The sequence below is a fragment of the Chamaea fasciata genome, unplaced genomic scaffold (genome assembly GCF_029207755.1).
Source record: "Chamaea fasciata isolate MVZ Bird 193981 ecotype frontalis unplaced genomic scaffold, bChaFas1.0.hap1 SCAF_4, whole genome shotgun sequence".
Taxonomy (NCBI): Eukaryota; Metazoa; Chordata; class Aves; order Passeriformes; family Sylviidae; genus Chamaea; species Chamaea fasciata.
In genome coordinates, this window is record NW_027094089.1 from 23,858,217 (window position 1) to 23,878,341 (window position 20,125).

General features: G+C 39.9%; 2 protein-coding genes across 2 annotated transcripts; both read left to right on the plus strand.

Moving 5' to 3' along the window:
- The first annotated feature begins 3,336 nt into the window (after positions 1 to 3,336).
- On the plus strand, positions 3,337 to 7,206 carry RIMOC1 (RAB7A interacting MON1-CCZ1 complex subunit 1). The gene is given in 7 exon segments (XM_066182346.1): positions 3,337 to 3,551; positions 3,553 to 3,635; positions 3,885 to 3,985; positions 4,383 to 4,529; positions 4,931 to 5,062; positions 5,265 to 5,379; positions 6,786 to 7,206. Coding segments are annotated over 7 exon segments (1,083 nt in total). The 3' UTR covers positions 7,076 to 7,206.
- A 147-nt stretch (positions 7,207 to 7,353) lies between these two features.
- Positions 7,354 to 15,322, plus strand: FBXO4 (F-box protein 4). The gene is made up of 7 exons (XM_066182347.1): positions 7,354 to 7,539; positions 7,675 to 7,910; positions 9,522 to 9,742; positions 10,737 to 10,812; positions 11,307 to 11,485; positions 12,404 to 12,579; positions 13,588 to 15,322. Exons 1-7 carry the CDS (start codon positions 7,354 to 7,356, stop codon positions 13,675 to 13,677), a joined length of 1,164 nt encoding a protein of 387 aa, XP_066038444.1. The 3' UTR covers positions 13,678 to 15,322.
- The last annotated feature ends 4,803 nt before the right edge of the window (positions 15,323 to 20,125 follow it).

Genomic DNA, 20,125 nt, shown 5'->3' on the forward strand with positions numbered 1-20,125 from the left:
ATGTCTCTAAACAGCAAACACCTTACGCCATCCATATTGTTAACAGTAGCCTAAAAAACAGGTGGTGCTGGGCACTGAAAGAGCACAAATCCCACCTGAATTCCCTCAGCAGAGATAATTTTATCATAACTGTTCCCTAGAACATGAAGTGAAACATTTTTTTGCTTCAACGTAATGTATGGTGTCACTCAGAAAGAGTTTCTTTTTAAACATGGAAATATTCAGAAAAAAACTTGATGCACCTTCATGTGAAGCTCTAGAAATTTAAATGCTGTGTTTCCCAATCTCTGAGAAGAACAGTGAGAGGTGGCAAACCCCGAACCAGTCCACTCCCCTTGAAATATCTGACAGGGATTTTATTCAAACAGGTTCTAAGCAAAAGCAAAAAATAAGGCAATTGAGGTCACCTTCCCTCAAATAATCATACACCTTGTCTTTCACCATTCTTCAGACCAAAGCCCTTTGCAAGGCATGAGGAAAAGACTAGCACAGCATCTCCATGAACTACAAAGCAGAGCTTGGGGGTTTAGTGCTCAAGGGAATACAGCTTGGGGAAGAGATGGGCATGAGGCCATTCAGAACCCAATCCAGGCAGGAGGGAGGCAGAGGCTGCCTGGATTGAGGGCTTGCCAACTGCAGCGAGGAGGCAGCACCCCAGACGGTTCAGCCCAGACCCTCTTACAGGCTCTGCAGTCCCTCAGTTACTTGCCCAGAAGTCCTGTCATCTCTGTTCCTCACAAACCAGCTCCCAGTGGGAGTATGTAGGGTATGAGAGAAACAAATGCCAGGAAAAATTCCTCTAGAGAGGTCTTCTACCCCCTCACACATTTCATGATAAAATCAAGTTGGGAGAAATTAAAAAAAAAAAAAAAAAAAAAAAAAAAAAAGACAACAACAAAAAAACCAAAAACAACAAAACGAGAGAAGCATGTGTCACACTACCTTTTTTAATCTTTGCAGCAGCTTTTATTTCACCAGCTTGGTATTAACAGCAACACACCTCTTACATCTCAGCAACTGGTAAAGTCAACACCAACTCCATTGGATATTTGCAGAAGGAGTGGATAACAATTTCTGGGAAAACAACAGTCACTGCATATACATTTAGTTTTTAAAATGGATACAACTAAAGTAAGTTGCAACAGTGCCTGAAGCACAGGAAGAAAAAATACCACTTCCTTTATCAGATGAGTCAACATACAACCATGGTGCTTTGTTCTGGTTTAGGTTGTTTGGGACTCTTTAATTTTATATTTTTTTACAGGAGACATCTTGAAGACTGGATGACATCTCCTTCACTATTAAGGGCTGACACACCTGCCCACTTGACTATGTATGAAAAAAAGCAACACTTAATCATAGCTGAGGATTGAAGAGGAGAAGTAAGGACCAAGAAAGCAAAGAATCTGAAGGAGGGGATGTCTCAGTGTCACAAGCCTTTTTCAGTCCCAAAACTGACAACATGGAAAGTGTTGTATTTCATTTCAGTCATGAAGCACCATCTCCTCCACTCACAGGTTAGCTACCAGAATACTTCTGGTGTTCTTAACACGGCTGTTCCTTTGATGAAAAGTTGTATCTGAATCTCAACTATGCAAGAACGAACAACAATCCATTATCCAATCAAAACATTGATTTCTTCTATAAATCAAACCATTTAAAAAAGAAAACACATTTTTTTCTTTTTAGGTTCTACCTTCTTTGTTGTATTTAATCTGTTTGGCAACTCTTTCATAAGACATAAGACAGACAACAACAAAAATAACTCTGCCTGTAAGCTTTTCACTTCTAAAGTACTCCAGTAAATGACACTTTTTTGTGGGGGGGGAAGTGGGGAGGGGGAGGCTTGGTGAGTTTCTGGTTGGTTGGTTGGTTGGTTGATTTTTTTAGGTACTTTGGTGGAACACAGGTAATGACAGAATGAACAGCATATGATCTCAATATGGGAAAATGTCTTTAGTCAATTATTCTTTCAAAATATTCAAGCTGACAAAATTCTGAATATTGTGTGAGTTTGTTTTACATTATTACAATGGGCAGTGAGGTATTAGCTTTTTCCAGGCAGGTAAAGATATGGAGAAGGCTAGGGAAACAATATAGTGAAATGTAGCACTTCTACAACTAGACCACACAAAATATTTGATGATTGACTGTCAGATAGAAGCTAGATTTTGTTAAAAATAAAAGGAAAATTTACAGTTTTCCCCTTATATATGGAAGCCCTTTATCATTTATGAAGTTCATGAAGGGTATTATTTAAAGCCGAACAAAATGTTGGAGCAAGTGCTTCATTACTCTAATCAAGGGTATGTAGTTTCAGGATGCTTTAATGTATTTTCACAGCTGTACTTATGCATGTTAAGTAATAAAATACTAAAATGTAGTTTAATAAAAACCCCTTTATTGAAAAGTAAGTGTGAGTTTGATCCTTGCTGCCTTTGTTTCAGTTTGTTTTTTGGGCAACATCTATTTTGCAGTGAAGGTGGAAAGCATTAATTGATGGGGGAAAGCCCCAATCAAATTTTTGCAGCAGAAAAGGACCTGAGGGTGCTGGTGACAGCAGCTGAGCTTAATCCAGACTGTGCCCAGGTGGCCAAGAAGGCCAATGGCATCCTGGCCTGGATCAGCAATGGTGGGCCAGCAGGAGCAGGGCAGGGATTGTCCCCCTGTGCTGGGCACTGGTGAGGCCACACCTCAAATCCCACTCTGGGCCCTGCAATTCAGGAAAAGACACTGGGGTGCTGGAGTGTCCAGAGAAGGAGAACAGAGCTGGTGAAAGGGTCTGGAACACAAGTCCTGTGAGGAGCAGCTGAGGGAGCTGGGGGTGTTTATCCTGGGGAAAAGGAGGCGCAGGGGAGACCTTATCACTCTCCGCAACTGCCTGAAAGGAGGCCCTGGCCAGGTGGCCGTCGGCCCCTTCTCGGGGCAATCAGTGACAGGAATAGAAGAAATAGTCTCAAACTGTGCCATGGGAGGTTTAGGTTGGACATAATACTGTTTCACGAAGTATTTCACAAAAATACTTCACGAAACATTGTTTCAAGTTGCTTCAGGGAAAGGGTGATTATATCTTGCAATGGGCCGGCTGCCCGGCGAGGTGGCGGAGTCACCGTCCCTGGGGATGTTAAAGACTGGTCATGGCACTCAGTACCATGGTGTGAGCATCGACATGCTGATACTCATACACTAGATGATGCTCATGGTGATGTTCACAGACTAGAACCAGAGGTATTTTACAACTTGTAAATTGATTTCGTAAATTCTGTAAACACAGGGTCACGCTAGGGACTCTCCCTGGGGAGGGACGGGGCACTGCAGAAGCCGCACACGTCTGTTATGAAAGAGCTTTCACACCCACAAAAGCACAGAATTGCAGACCCAGCCGTCAACGGGCGCAGGGCAGTGTCCGGGCGGGGTCGGGTGCCCCGGACGGGGTCGGGCGGCAGCGGCAGCACCTGCGGCAGGGCCCAGCCCCGCTTCCCGCTCCGCCGGAGCCGCGGCCGGAGCCGCACCCGCCCCCCGGCCCCGCGCTTCCGCGTCTGCGCGGAGGGAGCGCGGGCCGGGCATGGCGGTGGCGGCGCTGCGGCCGCGGGTGGCGGCGCTGGGCCGGCGGCTCGGGGCGCGCGGCGCCCGCGGTGAGCGGCGGGCGGGGGCGGGGGCGGCACGGGCGGCCCGCAGGGCGTCAGAGCCTGGCCGCCGATGGCCTTAATTTAATTTGGAAGGGTGTGATCTGACGGGAGGACTGGCCTGCTCAAGTGCTGTATTATTCAGCCGCTCTTGTAGATGCCCCAAGGACGGATGAGAAAGGGAAAGGGAAAAGGAGTGTGAGTGAGGCTCCTGCTGGTGCCCATCGGTGCTGAGGGAGCGTTCTGTTCTTCCCTCAGATACCTTCTTAGCGAAAGGCTCTGCTAATCTGGACAAGCTGAAGTACCTCTGCAACGAAGGGAAAGAACATCCTTCCACGCTTTTTCAGCTCTATACTCAGGTACTTTGTTATGAACATCAAACTCCCTTTCAAGAAAATGTGTGTAGGGTGTGGGAGATGGTTTGCTCTAAAAAAGGATGGTGGGGCAGAAAGGCGTCTCTATTACTTGGGGGTGTGTGGTGAGCGTCTGTGAAGCACAGAACTGATTTTGACTGGGATAACTTGGAAGCGTTTGTGCTGTTACTTTAGGGACAGGAGGGGGTTTGGCTTTACATTCACCATCACCAATCCTTCAATACTTCTAACTTGCACGTTTTGTAAACTAAATGTTAAAAAATACCTTCAAATTGTAATGTTTTATAAACTAACGAGTTTTCTGTATTACAACAAACGAAGCAAATAATTTGATTATTTTGACGGTAGCATTTCTACTTTGTATATATTCTTGTCTTCACAGGCTGTCCTAGATATTACATATTTTGAGGAAAACCAGCTTGTGGATGAAGATTTTCCAGAAGAATCTTCCTTTCAAAAACTTAAAGAACTTATTTGTGTTCTTTCAGAACCAGAAGACCTAGTGAGGGAATGCAGCATAAAAGAAGAAGTGAGTAGCCAGAGGGTGAATTATTTCATTATTTAAAACCAAAAGATCTGAAATGTGACAGTAGTATTTGTATTTTTGATGGGCAGAATTTTGAAAATCAAAGTATTTTGAAACATTTTCAAGTCTTTTTGGTATTTAAATAGTGATTCCTGAAAATATTGTTTCAAATGCCTTTTTGTGTGCTCAGAATTTTTCTTGCTAACACTTCATGATTCCACAGGCAGTTAGCAATTCTATTTGACCTACAGTGTTAAGTTAGACAAGACTTGTCTCTCTGAATGTTGTTGTTAAGCACAGCCCCTGAAGGAAGAGATTTACAGTTTTTGCGTCAGTGACAGTGCATATGAGTAGTTCAGATGGTTTATTTTTGTGTTAGACCAGTTTGCCGGATTTTATTTCAGCCCATCAACATCCTTGGTGCGGAATTGTTAGAATGTCTTTACTGGAGAAAAGGAGCCCTGCTTTACATGTATTGCCACACAGCAAAAGAAAGGAGTGAATGGCTACAAGAAAACATTGCCACATTTAAAAAGGTAAAGAAAATGGAAATGTTCTATGAGCTTGTGAATACAGCTTTAAAGTTGGACTTGTCACTTTTAAAATATGGCTGGGTTTTTTGTTTTAGTTTGGTTTTTTTCTTTAACTAGGATTTTGGGGACTTCATAGTAGGAAGTATTTCTGCCTATCATTAATTTAACAAGAACTTACTTTTTCCTCATTTTTAACTGTACTCAGTGTCTTAATGATGGAGTTCATTACTTGATGAAGATGCTTAGCTTTAGATGCCCTCTTCAGCTAGATGAAGATGTTTCACTTCAAGATAAAGACACAGCTAGATTACTCAGTGAAGGTAAAAAAAACCTAAAAAACAACTCCAAAAAACTTTGTAACCCACTCCTCTTAATAACTTCTTCACTTTATGAAATGCTTTTCTGCGTGTTTTTTACTGTTTGACTTAATTTATGTTCAAGACTTGACACTTTTGAGAACAAGAAGATAATAAATGAAGCAAATAAGCAAGCAACAGTGCCTCCCCTTTCTTTTTCGACTTGTGAATTTTAGGAGGTATCAGTGCTCAGTTTCCTGGTGTTTTATGAGTGCACTGGAGGGAGGTGAACTGAGGCAATGAGTGTTTGATGCACAGTAGTGTTTTACGCTGGCAGTGTTTATACACAATATTTTACAACCATCCAGGTCACAACTGACAGATGTTTGAGGCACAAATACAACTGCAGAGGGTGCCAGAGGGCCACGTATTGGCTTCATTTTTAGCTCTAGGACAGCACAGGTACAAAAAACACAATTACAGATTTCATGCAGGTAAAACTGTTTGCAGAATTGGTTAGATTTGGCAAATGTTCTCTGTCACTACTTTATGTAGCTTTAAGTAAGTTTGATTCCTAATGAGTGTTTACAGGAGGATCTTAGGCTGCATCAGTGTGATGCAGGTAGGGTGATACAGCAAGAGGGGATTTGTAAAGTAAAACAGCTGGTGCTGAGAACATGATGTCCATGTTAAGCACACTCAAAAACAGCTCTACTCTGACTGTGGCAGGATGCAAAACCTTCTTGTTACATTTCATCTGAAAGTGGCATTGCTGCTATATAGCTCCATAATACAAAGTCAAGTTGTGGATTTATTGAGCAGGATTTTTCTTTCTGTGGAAAGAAAAGGCACACATATGCCTTTGAATTCAAATAACAAAAGCTGCTGCTGGTTAACCTGAGTTAAAATGACCTCAAACAGTATCTTTTAGGCTTAAACTGTGGGAGGCACAGAAATACTCTAAAGTAAAAATGTACAGGTATGCCTGTTCTAAAGTGGCTGTAAAGAAATACTGAAATCCTATGAGATAATTAGGCAAACAATATTATGGAAATAATATTTATATGGCAGTCTTAAAAAAATTAACATTATGGAGGGCCACACTGGACAGAGAAAGGAGCATGGTCTTGATCCAGGTTTCTTCTGGGCATTATATATTTATATATTTATATGTTTATATATTTATATACTTATATATAAATATAGAAATATAGATATATATTTCTATAAAAACATATTCTATATTTATATATAAATATATTTCTATATTTATATAAATATATATTCATATATTATTATAATTATATATTCATATAATTATGTACTTACACTGTTTTTTTGGAACTTTTTTTCCCCAGTGTTACTGAAAAAAACCTGTGTACTTGCTTATAGCAAAACAATAAAGTACTTGATCTAAATTATTTTTGCAGGTATATTTAGTGACACTCACTTACTGGCAATGATGTACAGCGGAGAAATGTGCTACTGGGGACTGAAACACTGTGGAGAAGAGAAGCAGGGAAACCTTGAGTCAATAGATCCTGTGTCTAACAGTGACCTGGGCAGCAGTTCACAGAGCAAATCGCTGGATTTCCAAGAAACAGGGAGAAACATGTTAACAAAGTACGTTGCCGTGTGTGAAGGACCGTTAAAAGGTCAAGGGTGGAACACAACAACTGCAAAACAAATGCTGCATTACTTTGTGGAATCCCGCAACTAAGTTCCGCTGGATTGTCTGTGCTAGAAGAAAACTTGTGGCATAAGAAAACACTCTTCCGCGACTGACTTACTTTCTTTTCCTTTTTCCAACCGAAATGTATACTTCTGTTGCATTAAAAAGGCGCATTCCAAGGACCCCTGGACTGCGGTCCAGAGTGCAGTGCGGTGTCGGGGTGAGGGTGCGGCAGCCAGCCGCGGGCGGTTCCCCGGCGCTGGCGGAGGGCGGTTCCCTGGCGGGGCGCGCTGCTGGAGCGTGCGCGGCGCGGCGGGAGCGGTGCCATGGCGGCGGCGGCGGCCGCGGAGGAGCAGTGCGGCGCCGGCCTAGAGGCCGCGGTGCGGAGCGGGCTGCGCGTCCTCCGGGAGCGCTGGATGCGGGGCACCCGCGAGAGCGGCAGCACCGCGCCCAGCCCGCTCCCGGCGGTCCCGGACGGTGCGGAGGGAGTGAGTGCCCTGCAGACGCTGCCGGTGAGCGGGGCCCGGTCGCGCAGGGCGGGGCGGGGATGGTGGAGAGGGGGGAATGGCAAAGCGCTGCATCCCACCCCATCCTTCTTCACTGCTGGATTCGTGTGTCGTTAAAACGCTGCTCTCCATGGTTTTCAGATCGACGTGCAACTGAGCATCATGTCCTTCCTCTCGCCCCAAGACCTGTGTCGCTTAGGAAGCACGAATTGTTACTGGAGGGCAGCTGTGCAAGATCCGTTGTTGTGGAGGTATTTTCTCCTGCGGGATCTTCCCTCGTGGACATCTGTTGATTGGAAATCACTTCCAGATGAGGAAATTTTTAATAAAGCCTTTTCAGAGGTCAGCGACAATGCACTGTATGATTACATGGCAGCGTAAGTATCTCCATATTCTCTTACATGACTTCAAGCGTGCTTACAGCAGTAATATTCAGTCCACAGGCATGTTTCATATTTACAGAAATAAAGCTCTGCTGTAAGCTGCTGTTTAAATTTTGATGTGTCTCAAATCCTTTGTTTATTTTGGAAATACAATTTACCATTGTTCCATGGTCTGGTCAGCTCTTTCTCTTTGGAACTCAACAGGAATGTAAAACACTGTTAAAAAGTCAGCTCTAATGCTGTAAAAAATTAAAGCTTTTTGTAAACTGTGTCTACTGTGGCACAGAAATACTGCATACTGTTGATCTTGATAAAGAAATGTTCTTTGCTCTCAGTGCCATGCCAAGTATTTTCATAACAGTACAAAGAAGTCTTCAAACTACAGGAAGTGAAATGATTTGTTTTCCCATCTTATTTGAAATACCTAATAATAAAAAAGTGCACAAAATGTGCGCGAAAGAAGAAGTATTTTTTTAGCTCTGATTGTCAAGGGCTGTAAGACAAAGACTAGTTTCAGCTAGTATAGTTGAAAAGCATAGCAACACAATAAATATGTTTGGATGACTCTTAAAACAAGTAGATTATTTTGTGATTATTTATTTTCTAAACTTCATTCAGTTCTCTTAATTTGCAGTAGTGGTCTGTGGATTTGTGTGGGATTTTTGATTTATTTGCAGTTACGTTTTCCAAAGGTGGTCCTTAACACATTGTGGTAAGTGCACTAACTTCTGCAGTCTCTATGCCCTTCATCCCCTCTTAAGGGATGGGGACAGTACACCCAGAATTTGATGTGCAAATTATGTATTAATTTTGAAATTGGATTTAAATCTGTTTAGGTGTTAATCACCTATTTGAAACCACCTGTCACAGATTTCCATTGTGTGTGCATGCGCTTAGCACTTTTGCCGATCTCAACTGAAACATTTCAGTGTGGGTATAAAGGAGCCCACATTTGATGTTTCCTTGAAGAGGTTTGTCCAGCAGCAGCCTACCATGACTCCAGAAACAGACTGAAGTTGCTTCTCTAGGATGTCTGTCTGACTGTTATTCTTCTCCTCAATTACCAGTCTTTCCATGTCTTCTAGCATTCGTGCCAAACAAATATATAAGTTTGCAGACAACACTTGTCTCCTTCTACAGCTTGCATACTCTGTACCTACAGGGAGAATGGTTCTTTTAAGGTGGCTAGTTGTTATAAACATAAAAGCAGTCTAATGAATGTTTAAAATGCACTCACAAGGCTCACTTTTTAAATTTAATTTTTAATGTGACTCTTCTGCTTTGGTGTTATTTTACCTATATTGTGTATTCTGTGATGATGGGGTATATGTGATTTTTATTTTATTTTTAAATAAACTGAAAGATCTGTAAATAAAAGTATGCTAAGGTCCAAAAAGTCAGTATTTGGACTTCAAAAGAACTGATGCTTCTGCCTGCTTTGTACTGGTGCTTGAAACGATCAGTTTGGAACTTTATAATTTCTGACCTATGCTTTGAGTTGTAACAGTAGCAGAGCATAAAACGTGTGGGACCTAGATTAATTTGTTTGATTAATACCTCTTCTGTATTCTGTGTTTAATTTCTAGTTGCATCTATTTTACACAGATATAAAAGGAGCTGTCCTCAGGGTAGAAGAAGTTTGAAATCGAGCCGTCCCCGGTATGGGGCTGTGACTTCCTTTTTGCAATCACTGGTCACTCAGGCAGAACCTCGCTTTGCTATGTTTGGGCCAGGTTTGGAAGAGCTGGACAACTCCTTAGTACAAAAGATGATGACATGCCCAGAAATTCTGCTGGTAGCTGGCCTACCTCATAGACAAATTCATGGTAATGATAGTTTTGGCTTTTGGCCTTCTTATTTTGAAAACAGATGTAACAAAAAATTTCAAGGAAGAAATGAGGAAAAGGAATAATTTTTTGGTATCCTTAGAATTCAGTAGAATCATGGTAAAAACAAACCGTTTTCTCTGTGATCTGTTCAGAAGGATAAATGCAGTGAACATTTGGGACAAACCAGTAGCTTCAGTGAATTTAGGATTTACAATTTGGACATTGTCAGAAGAATCATTTTGCTCCTTGTACTTCCATTTTCATCCAAAATTCCATGTTATTGTTGCAGCTGTAATTGATAAATGCAGACAGGCCTTTCTTTCAGTACTGCTTGCAGTAAGTGGCTAAAAACACATGTGATTTTACACAGGAACTCAAGGCTGATCATTATATGATTCGGTATTCTGATTCCAAATGATGTAATTTTACTTAGAGTAGTTATTGGTGCAGGTGAAGGAATTTTTTTTTTAAAGTCTAAAAGAGTAGCTTTGACAGTCTAGTTTTACTTCAGTCCAAGCTAGAGACAAAAATGTGTTACTTTTTGACCAATGGTTATTTTAGCACAGCAGAACTCGAATAATTAAATTGTATTTATAGGAAGCGTGACAATTATTTTTAGTGGGTTTTTATTTCTCTCATATGTCCTTCTCAATGCAGCTTGTCATAAGCATACTGGAGCCTTTTCTATGCCAGTTTCAGCTAATAAACACAAGTCTGGCTCCTTTCTTATTTAGATTTCTAGGTTCAAGTCTAATAATCAGAAATACAGAAATGGTTTTAATATCATTGACTTGATTTTCATGAAATTAAAAGTCTGGTTAATTGAAGCATGTATAAACTTTAATTGTAAAATAGTAAATTTGGTACCTCTAACAGCAATATCTAGGCTTGAATATATTAATTTTGTGGCACCACTGGAATTTTTGGAACTGCCACTTAATTGTATTCAGTAGCTGTAATCTCACAGATTGATTTTTTTTTTTCCCTGTAGGAATTGGATCAGGAGTCAGTTTTCAGTTTAACAACAATCAAAACTTCAATATTGTGACACTGTATTCCACTACAAGGTAAGATCTGTTCTCTGCCAAATAAAAAGTACAGTTTCTCATTTATTTCAGACTTTTCTTCATATTCTTTCATGTGCACTTTCTCATGCACAGATATCGCTTATAAATTGAAGTTTCGATGCATGCCTTTGCTTTTCCTTAATTTTTTCAACCACTAAGTTTTCACATGGAAGTAATAAAGCTTTTCCAAACAGTATACGTGCCAAAGGTGCATGACAGGTACATTACAGGTGTTTCTATCCCTCTTGGTACCTTGTTTGAGACCTTTTGTAACACTCTATAAACTCATCCCAGAGTGTATTTTCATAAGCATCTTGCACATTGCTAGCCATCTCTCTATGTGCAGGTAGAAAGAAAGGAGGGCAGGAGGGGGCAGGGAGAAATGAAACTTTTTCTGGCTCAGCCCATTTTCCTGTCCCTTTCCTGTGCCATGTAGACTATAAAGATTCAGTTTTGGCATTCTCAGTTAACCTGACTATTGAAATATCTTTCAGTGTGGAAAGGAGGAGAGCAAGGGAGGAGCAAGCTGTTGCTGTGAATAAGATGTTTTACCAAGAGAGCAGCACAGTAGGGAATCAGCAAGCCATGCACTACAGTGTAATAGCTCAAGTGAAAAAGGTGTGTGAAGTGGTTGATGGATTCATTTATGTTGCTAATGCAGAAGCTCAGAGAGGTAAGGAGTTTCCTTTCATTTATATTTTGTGAATAACTGGAGTGTTAGATTACAAAGAATATGCAATAAATCAAAATCCATGTTTTGATCCTTTCAAAATCTGCTATATCCTCTTGGTTTATCCTGTTGAAGAGGTCTCCTGTCCTAGACATTGTCTCTCATCACCCTGTTAGGTGTTACGGTCCCTTGTTTTGTTTATGGCACATGCTGGTATGGTTGCTATCTAAATTACATGTGGGAAATTATCTGGATTAAAACACAAAACAAAAAACAAACAAGAACCTTGGGTATGTATAGGAGAAACTTGAAAATACATTGTTTGTCCTGTAGTAGCCTGGAAACAACCTTCACCAGTAAAACAGTAAAAATGCAATTAGTCTAAATCAGTTTAGTCCCGTAAGATGAAAATCCAAATAACAAGGTAATTATCTTTACATTCATCAGCTTTGAATGGAGGAGAAGGCTAGTTCAGAAAAGAGACAGGCAAAAAACTTTGAAGGGATAAACTAAAAGAAAAGTGTATTTAGTAGGAAAGAGTTGTTGACTGTGCAGTTTATGAGTATTTCTGAATGGCTTGTTGTAATTTTGATCTCTGTGAGGTACTCAGAAAACCCTCTGATGTTAAGACTGAAATAGGGTGCCTGTAGAATTTGTGGAGATCTTTAAATAATATCTAAATTTCACCAATATCTGTATAACATAAAGGCTGATAATTAAGTCTTGTGATAAGCAGAACAAGATCATTTGGGCCTTCCAGCCCTCTGTCTCATTGCCTCTGAAATTAAAAACAAACAAACAAACAAAACCAAAACCCAAAAAACCGCACACACACAAAAACCAAAAACACAAATAAACAACAAAAAACACCCCTTGTATTTGCATATACTTAAGACTCAAATATTAAAAATTGTTTCTTAGAGCATGATCGTCAGGAGGAGCTGGCTCATATTCTGGCAATGATCGATCCAGCCCTTGGGCCTCCGAACAGACCTCTGCTGGTTTTGTCCTGTGTGTCCCACGTTGGTGTGAAAAGAATTCCATGTGTTTACGTAGCACATCAGTTGCAACTAAATCTGCTGCATCGGCCCTGGATGGTACTTGCTCTTAAACCTTTATTTTCTGTTTCTCTGTGGTTTAAATTTAATTTAGGTCCTCAGGTTCCTTAACTATATCTACCTAAGCAAGTGTGTAGCTTTCAACACTAGTTCATGAGCTTTCCATTGAAGTGAAGGATTTAGTTTCTTTGGTCCTCTTAAGATGAATCATTAGCCTGTCTGCGGACAAGGAGCTAAGTGGTTTTCCCAAAAGCATACAAGAGACTTCAGATGGAGCTGGTATGTGAGGAAAGACAAATGTTGGTCTTGAAGGGAATAAGGAAGCTTCAGTTCACTTAAATATTGATTTCCTGAGTCACAACCTTGGACACAAGATAGTTTTTGGGACATTTTTAAAAGTGTACTGTCACTCACTTGATGTGATGTCTTCAGTTTTGACAGATCAGTCTTTTACTCAGGATGTGAGGTCCTGAATGTGTTTTTGTATGCTTGTCAAGCACAGTATCTATGAGCATGGTTCAGCCACACAGAATTAATTTTTGTTGATGTTGTGTAGCTGAGGAATAACTTAATCAGGAAAAAAAACCCCTGATTTGTTTTCATAAGGAAAATGTTTATAGACTTTTTACAAACCCACCATTTAAAATAGCCACTGGATGGGATATTACAAAATCTGAGTGTTAATAATACCCATAGAACTCTAAAGCTAGCAGCATCTTTGCTTTAAGAGTTACAAGAAGAATTTTCAAGTGGATTGCTTTCTGTAAAGTAAGCGTAATGTTCTGGAACAGCTGATGGAACAATTGAAAAAAAATTCACTCTGATACCAAGAGTGAGAGTTTTCCTAACATGAGTGGTTTCTTTGTTTTCTTACTCTTACTAAACCTTTTTTGTCTAAGGGAGCTTTACACTTGTGATAAAAATTCAGATTTGATATGAGTGTTTCTGACTTTACTGATAGACACAGAGCGATATTAAAATACTGTTAGATCCCGTTAGCTGTTATATCTAATACATTAACTCTTCTTTTAAACTTTATTTTCACAGATGCAGGACACTGTAGCTGCAACTTTAGATGGATTGCTAAATGGAATTGAGTGGCTCTTGGAAGAGGCAAATTGTAAAAGTGCTCAGTAATAGAATTAGGCATTGTTGCCTAGTATAAACGCTTTGGTGTTTTCCATTTCAGCTGAAGTATGAATCTTGTCCTTCCTGCCAGAGTACTGTCAGAAGGGAAAACTAAAAGGCAAACCTGCATATATTTCACTGCACATACTTAAGTCCTCAACATTTTTCCAACTATTGTCCTGAATTAGAAGTACAAGTAGGATTGCCTGGATTCCAGCTGTGATGACAAAGTGATTTGGAGGGACAATCTGAGTGTTTTGTTTTGTTGTTTTTTTCTCCTTTCATCCAGAAGCCTTTAGAGTACAATTTTTTCCAATATATCTGATGGTCTAATATCTTCTGTAAGTATATATGTAACACTATGTTAGTTTATCAGCACAGCCCTATAACACATTTAGTAAATATATTCAGTGGAGATCTTTACAGTGACACTTTCTGACCAAAGAAAACATACTGTAGGTTGTACAGTAGGAGGTTGACAGAAAGACACTGTCTCCTGATTTCAGAAAAGTGAGTTCCTCTGTATTTTTCTAGAAAAAAATCTCTAGACAAAAATTAGTGGGGGGATTTTCAGCCCATTTCTTAGAAGCAAATACGCACTGCTGTATATGAATTGTTGTTTCTTTCTTGTGATCATACTTACTAACCAACCACGACTGACTTCAGCATATTTTGCTTTCAGTTGCACTGAAGCCATTAGCTTGAACTGAATATGCCTCTGATGCATGAACAAATGTAAAGGATCATTCAGGACTTTGTTTTACACATAGGCTATCAAGTTTTCCAAACAGCTGTGGCCATTTACAGATGCGAATTACACCTGTCTTAAAATTTTCTACACAATTGTAAATAGTTTTATGAAAAGCAAAGCAACATTTTAAAGCTGGAATTGCGTTTCCCATATTGATGTCTTTGGGGACAGGCGTAGTCTTCCACCTTTCCATGTTTTTATTATTGGGTGAATGTTCAGAAACTTCACTTGGATTTCTTGCCTGGGCATTTATTTGCTTTATTCCAGGCTTTTTTTTTTTTTTTTTTTTTTTTCCCTTCATTTCTCCTATCTTCATGGAAATTCAGGTGTCTTGCAGTTTTTTCTTGGTACCTACATAAATGACTGCGTGGCCCACGTACAGCTGTAACTGCCCTCAATCTGGGATACTTGAGTGATGATCAACACAGCTATGTCAAAAATATTGCATTTGAGAAGATGTTTGGGATTTTTTTAAATGAAGTAGAAAGTATCTTTTTTTTTTCATCTTTATGTGCAATTAATTATCTTTCTAAATACTTTTTATGTGTCCTAATCATGGTCACATGGGAATTTCAAGGGAATATCCAAAGGAATAGGTACAAGTAATGTTCTGTGGTATATATATATATATATAGATATAAATATTTTTTTAAATCGTATATGTGTGTTTTGCCCTTTAAAATAGAGCGGACACAATGGATTTATGAGTGTTTGGGGTAAAATTCCATGCTTTGTGACTGAGTGTAGGTGATTTTCCTCCTAATACAATTAATTTTATAGTAGTCTATATGTAGGGGATTGAATGCAGCAATCTAATTGTGTTAGCTACTACAAATACGGGGGGTTATGGAGGATCCTCTTTATACTTTTTTCATAAGGAATAAATAATTTTTTAAAGAATGATATTTTGAGTCTTCCTATGTTTGTTAAGCCACCTACACAAGTGCATGTTTGCTCACACCCTGCAATCACAACTGTCATAACAAATTACCATTGTTATTAATAGTCATTAATGAACAAGGTTATTGTATGTTTAATTAAGATAACTCACTGTCATTTCAAAAGGTTAGGATAACGTAGAGTATGTGATTTTTCTTAAAGAATGTCAGTTAGATTAACTTAAAGCTAGGATACCTCTCAGGATTACAGGTTTTAAGGGTGCAGTCTAGAAAACAGTGGGAATGAGAAGTCTGTGCAGTCATAGAGCTCCATGAGTAAATGCTGTGATGGATCAGCACAGGCAAGGAAGATGACCATGTACACTGTCCAAAGGAGCAGCTGAGCTGCACAGAGATGTGCTGTGGAAGATGCAACCAATGTGCTGAGCATACATACAGCATATAGTTGCAGAGAAGCACTGCCTTTTAGATTTGACAGTTCCTTCTATTTAAATTCCTGAGTCTGCTGAGTTTAGAAGCATAGAAATTATTTAAGCTTAGGACTGTCATTGTTAGAAATCCAAAGGTAGTTGGGTTTGGAATATTAGAACGTGACTTAAGTTTATCTTTAAACTTTTTAATGCAAAAAGAAAACCACTTTTTTAAAAATACTGAATTGGTTTTGTATTTATTAGAGTTGATGCAACTGTGATGGGTTTGTGAAAAATCAAACCAGGATCTGGATCCCAGGAATCTTGCTTTCCATGGGATGAAGGATTCTAACAGCAATAGAAAAAATTTGCTTCTGTGCTCACTGAGGGAAGATGTCTATCTAAACAGTGGTCACAAAATAAAAGGCTAAAATTACAATACATGTGATTTATAAGAAAACTCAGTTACTGAGGCTTCACATGAGCAGCTTTCCAAAAAATAAAGTGGCTAAGGGGATGCTAATTTTCAAGTCTTGCAAACTTTGAGTAACAAAAATACCCACTCCCAGCTCCAGAGCAGTGCCTGGGGGCACTTGTCAGGCTCTCAGAACAGAGGCAGCACACTGTCACTGGTGAGATGTCTTGCAAGTTATGAGGAGGATGATGTGGAGCAGCCCTGGATCTAAGCAGGAGTGTCAGGACTCTTCTAGCTGGAATTTCAGAGGGAAGCTCTGGCTCTCTGTGTCCTGCAGGATGGCACTGCTGATCTGCATCAGCACTGATGCTGTCCAGACAGCATCCCTACACCCGTTGCTAAAATTGCTCCAAGTAATCAATTGCACTCCCTGCTCAGAGGAGCAGGAAGCAGGTGCAGTTATAGAAAAACCTATGGGAAAATCGAAGTGCTTTTCAAAGGCTTGTAGACAGGCAATATGCTGCCTCTTAATCTGGTGGGTATTGTCAATACCATTTTGTATGATCGCATGAATATCATAGCTAAAAAGAGGAGATGGAGTTGCTGTCAGGAAGACATCAGGAAATAACTGCTGGCATTATTGCAAAGTGATAGTTGTCTATGATTTAGTGTTTTTCATGCCACTCCAGCATTAGTGGTTCTGGATAAATTACTTTCCTCAAATACACAAGTAAAATAATATCCTTTATTTCAGTTAGAGAAGGTGATATTATAGCTAGAACCTGTGCCTTAAACTTCAGAGGATGTTTGAATAAAGGCTGCCCTGAGTTGTCTTAGAAGGATCAAACTGCAATCAGGAATGCAGGTAGCAGGCATAGAGCAGAGACATAGCAAACAACAAAACATGATGGGTCTGGATAAGGGGAACATTTAAGAACCAGTGAGATTAAATATCTCCTGCACCTGCGCCAGCATTACCGTGTCTGTGCTGAGCAGCTGTTCACAGGTACCAGTCAGGGCATTACTGGCCAAGGTTCCTCGGCAGCCAGTCTCTTAGGGTTCCTTCCTCCAGCCTCTTAAATGTCTTAGGGACCCTTTGCTGGATTCTCTCTGATTTGTATTTCACATAGCATAGGCTTAAAACTGGACACCACTGCTCCAGATTCAGACCTGCAAGTCCTGGGCAGGGGGGAATTGAGCGCCTGTCCTCAATGTAACCTTTATCACTGTGTGGACGTACTACTGAATCCAGGTTCCCTGGTCTTCTGGGACCTTGGGTCTTCTTTGCAGAGCTGCTTCCAAACCAGTCACCTGTCTTGGACACGTGCACAGAGTGCTCCCTTATTGGAGGCAGGACTTTGCATCAGGAGGTTTCTGAATCACCTGTTGACCCACTGAATGGGCTAACAGTATTCTCACTTGCAGTATTTCTGGCTGTCCTTGCACAAGGAACCTACTGTCTCTGGGATCACCAGCCTACATGTGACAGCAGGCAGAATCAGTCACCTACTGTGAGAAAAAAGGCATTTAGTCTTTTCCTGAGGCCTGAAATCAATCAAGCCATTTGCTCCATCAAAACAAAGTTAAACAATACTAGTCTTAGAGTCTCAAAATTAATTTCTCTGTAGTATGCAAACTATGGGTAGACGAGAGCTGTAAGTATGAAACTTTGATATAGTTCCAGAAATAGATTTCACCCAGCTCTGTGAAGTATTTCACTGTGAAGTAATCCTGATGACAGCCCAGAAAGACCTACTGTATTCATGATTTTTCTGGTAACTATAAATAACACTTTTCTCACATAAGAATAAAGGAAATTATGTTGTTACATAGTAACTGAGGACTGAGGGCTGTACTTCTTAATCCCTAGTGCTCTGTTGATAAAGGAGTATCATTTTGGTGTGGCATCTCTAATGTCTTCCCCACAGACTTTAATTATGAATTCAGTTCATGTCTGACACCATGATACCATGTTCGCATTCCATAAATGTGAACATAAAAGGGCTACTCATTCAGAACAAAATCAAGCCTTTTTCTCTATTTAAATCAAACCATATTTTGTAAAAACTTTTTACACGTTTCCTAAATGTAACTAGAAACTTTCTAGAAACTAGAAACTAAATGTAACCAGTTGCTTAGAACTTTCTCATAAGACTGATGGTGTTAACAGCCACTTCCCTTAGAAATTCAGCTGGCTTCATCTTAACTTTTGTGAAGATTTATAACAGTGTCCCTACCTTTAGTTCATGTTAAAGAAATAGGTTAAATTTGATCTGCATAGGTGCTGCACATTAAATTTGGTGGGATAAATTAAATTTTTTCTTCAATCTGAATAATGAGGATTTAAGTAAATGAGTTACCTGAGAATCTTCTTAAGACTATAACCGACACACATCACACATCTTGACCTTGGGCAGTATAGCATAAGGATGCACTGACATAGCTACACATTAAGCTTTTTTGAAAAACTACAATCTATTTGCAAGAAAATTTATGCACATTACAAGTTTAACTAACAAACAATATTAAAATAATCTTATGGGGTTTTATTTCCAAAATTAGAGGCTCAAATTTTGTAAAAATACATATTATAGAAAGCAAAGAACTGAGTTACCTGATTACTGCTACATTCATCTAAAACAAGAAAGGAAACTGAGTATAATCAATACATGGCTGAATTGGAGAAACAAGCATCAAAAAGTCACCGCAGGAAAATTATATACTTGAATTCAAGCATTTTTCAGTCTTTTGTTGAAAAGAATTGCTGCTGAGACAATATCGATATCCTTCTTTTCTGCTGAGACTTGAACTGCTTTTAGACTCACTATAACAAACAAAAATTTCTACCAAGTATTTATGTTTTCCAACTTGATTTTTGCCATAGGAACTGAGTTGATATAAATCCAGCTGGTAAACATGCACACATTTTGACCCCCCACTATTCTCTGATCACTTGTTCCAGTCACAAGTATCTAATAACATAGAACTAAACTGAAAAATAAATGACTTAAAGGACATATTGTTGTAAAGATTTTTGGGGTGTCTTCATATGTCTGAAGTGTTAAATAGAGGGCCCCAGCTGAAAAGGAGGCGTTGGAAACTGCTGCCACAGTACCCTACAAGATTCATGGCAGGCAATTAGAATGAACAACCATGAAAAATTCTGGCTAATATTCAATAACCTGATATTGACGTTTCCACAATGTCTTTAGGTGTCTCTACTGCCACTGAGTGATGTCCTCAAGCCTAACATACTGAGCCAGCTCCTGTCTTACTTCTCCCCCAGTGGTACCTTCCAGGCATCTCTTGTCTCTAAGCATTCCAGCACAGCAGTTTCCTTCCTGCTCTCTAGTCTGTGCACTAGATTAAATTAATTGGTCTGACTGGTAAATTGCTGAGCAGATGATTGTGAAGTCAGAGGTGGGAGAGAATGCAGAGCTATGCTTCAGCTGGACTATGAGAGATCCTGCACTCAGAGGTGCAGCTATATGCCAGGAATCCTATCCTAAATTTAATACTTTCTGGGTATATAAATTTATCCCATATTTGAGCACACAGAGATGCATACACCAGGAGAAATGAAGGTCTTCGAATGTTTGAAACACATCCACAAAATTTCAGTGGTTATGGCAAGGGGTTGGTCAAGGATCCAGAGACCCATCAAGTATTAGGTCCTCTACCATTGATTACCTGGGGTAGGGGGTATGCCTGTGTTTCTTCCTCATCGGGGCCCAGATGGGTGCCTGCAAAATATATTAAACTCTACCTAAGCCCCCCATTTAAAACTAATGATGTACAAGTTACTTCTGACCCAGAGACAGATGGAGCAAATGATCAACATACTGCAGTGTGGAGGAGACGCTGGAGAAAGTTAAGATCCTTGGCCTCCACCCATCAGCCAGCTACCCAGGCAATTTTAAGAAAACAACTTACTGAAAGACCGACCGCTTCCACATCTTGGTCTTTAATATCTTTATTTCCA

Excerpts from the sequence above, each read along its gene's own strand:
- FBXO4 (XM_066182347.1), top strand. The coding sequence starts at position 7,354 with ATGGCGGCGGCGGCGGCCGCGGAGGAGCAGTGCGGCGCCGGCCTAGAG. Across the intron at positions 9,743-10,736 it reads ACCTCATAGACAAATTCATG|GAATTGGATCAGGAGTCAGT; the intron begins GTAATGATAGTT and ends TTTTCCCTGTAG. Across the intron at positions 11,486-12,403 it reads TAATGCAGAAGCTCAGAGAG|AGCATGATCGTCAGGAGGAG; the intron begins GTAAGGAGTTTC and ends ATTGTTTCTTAG.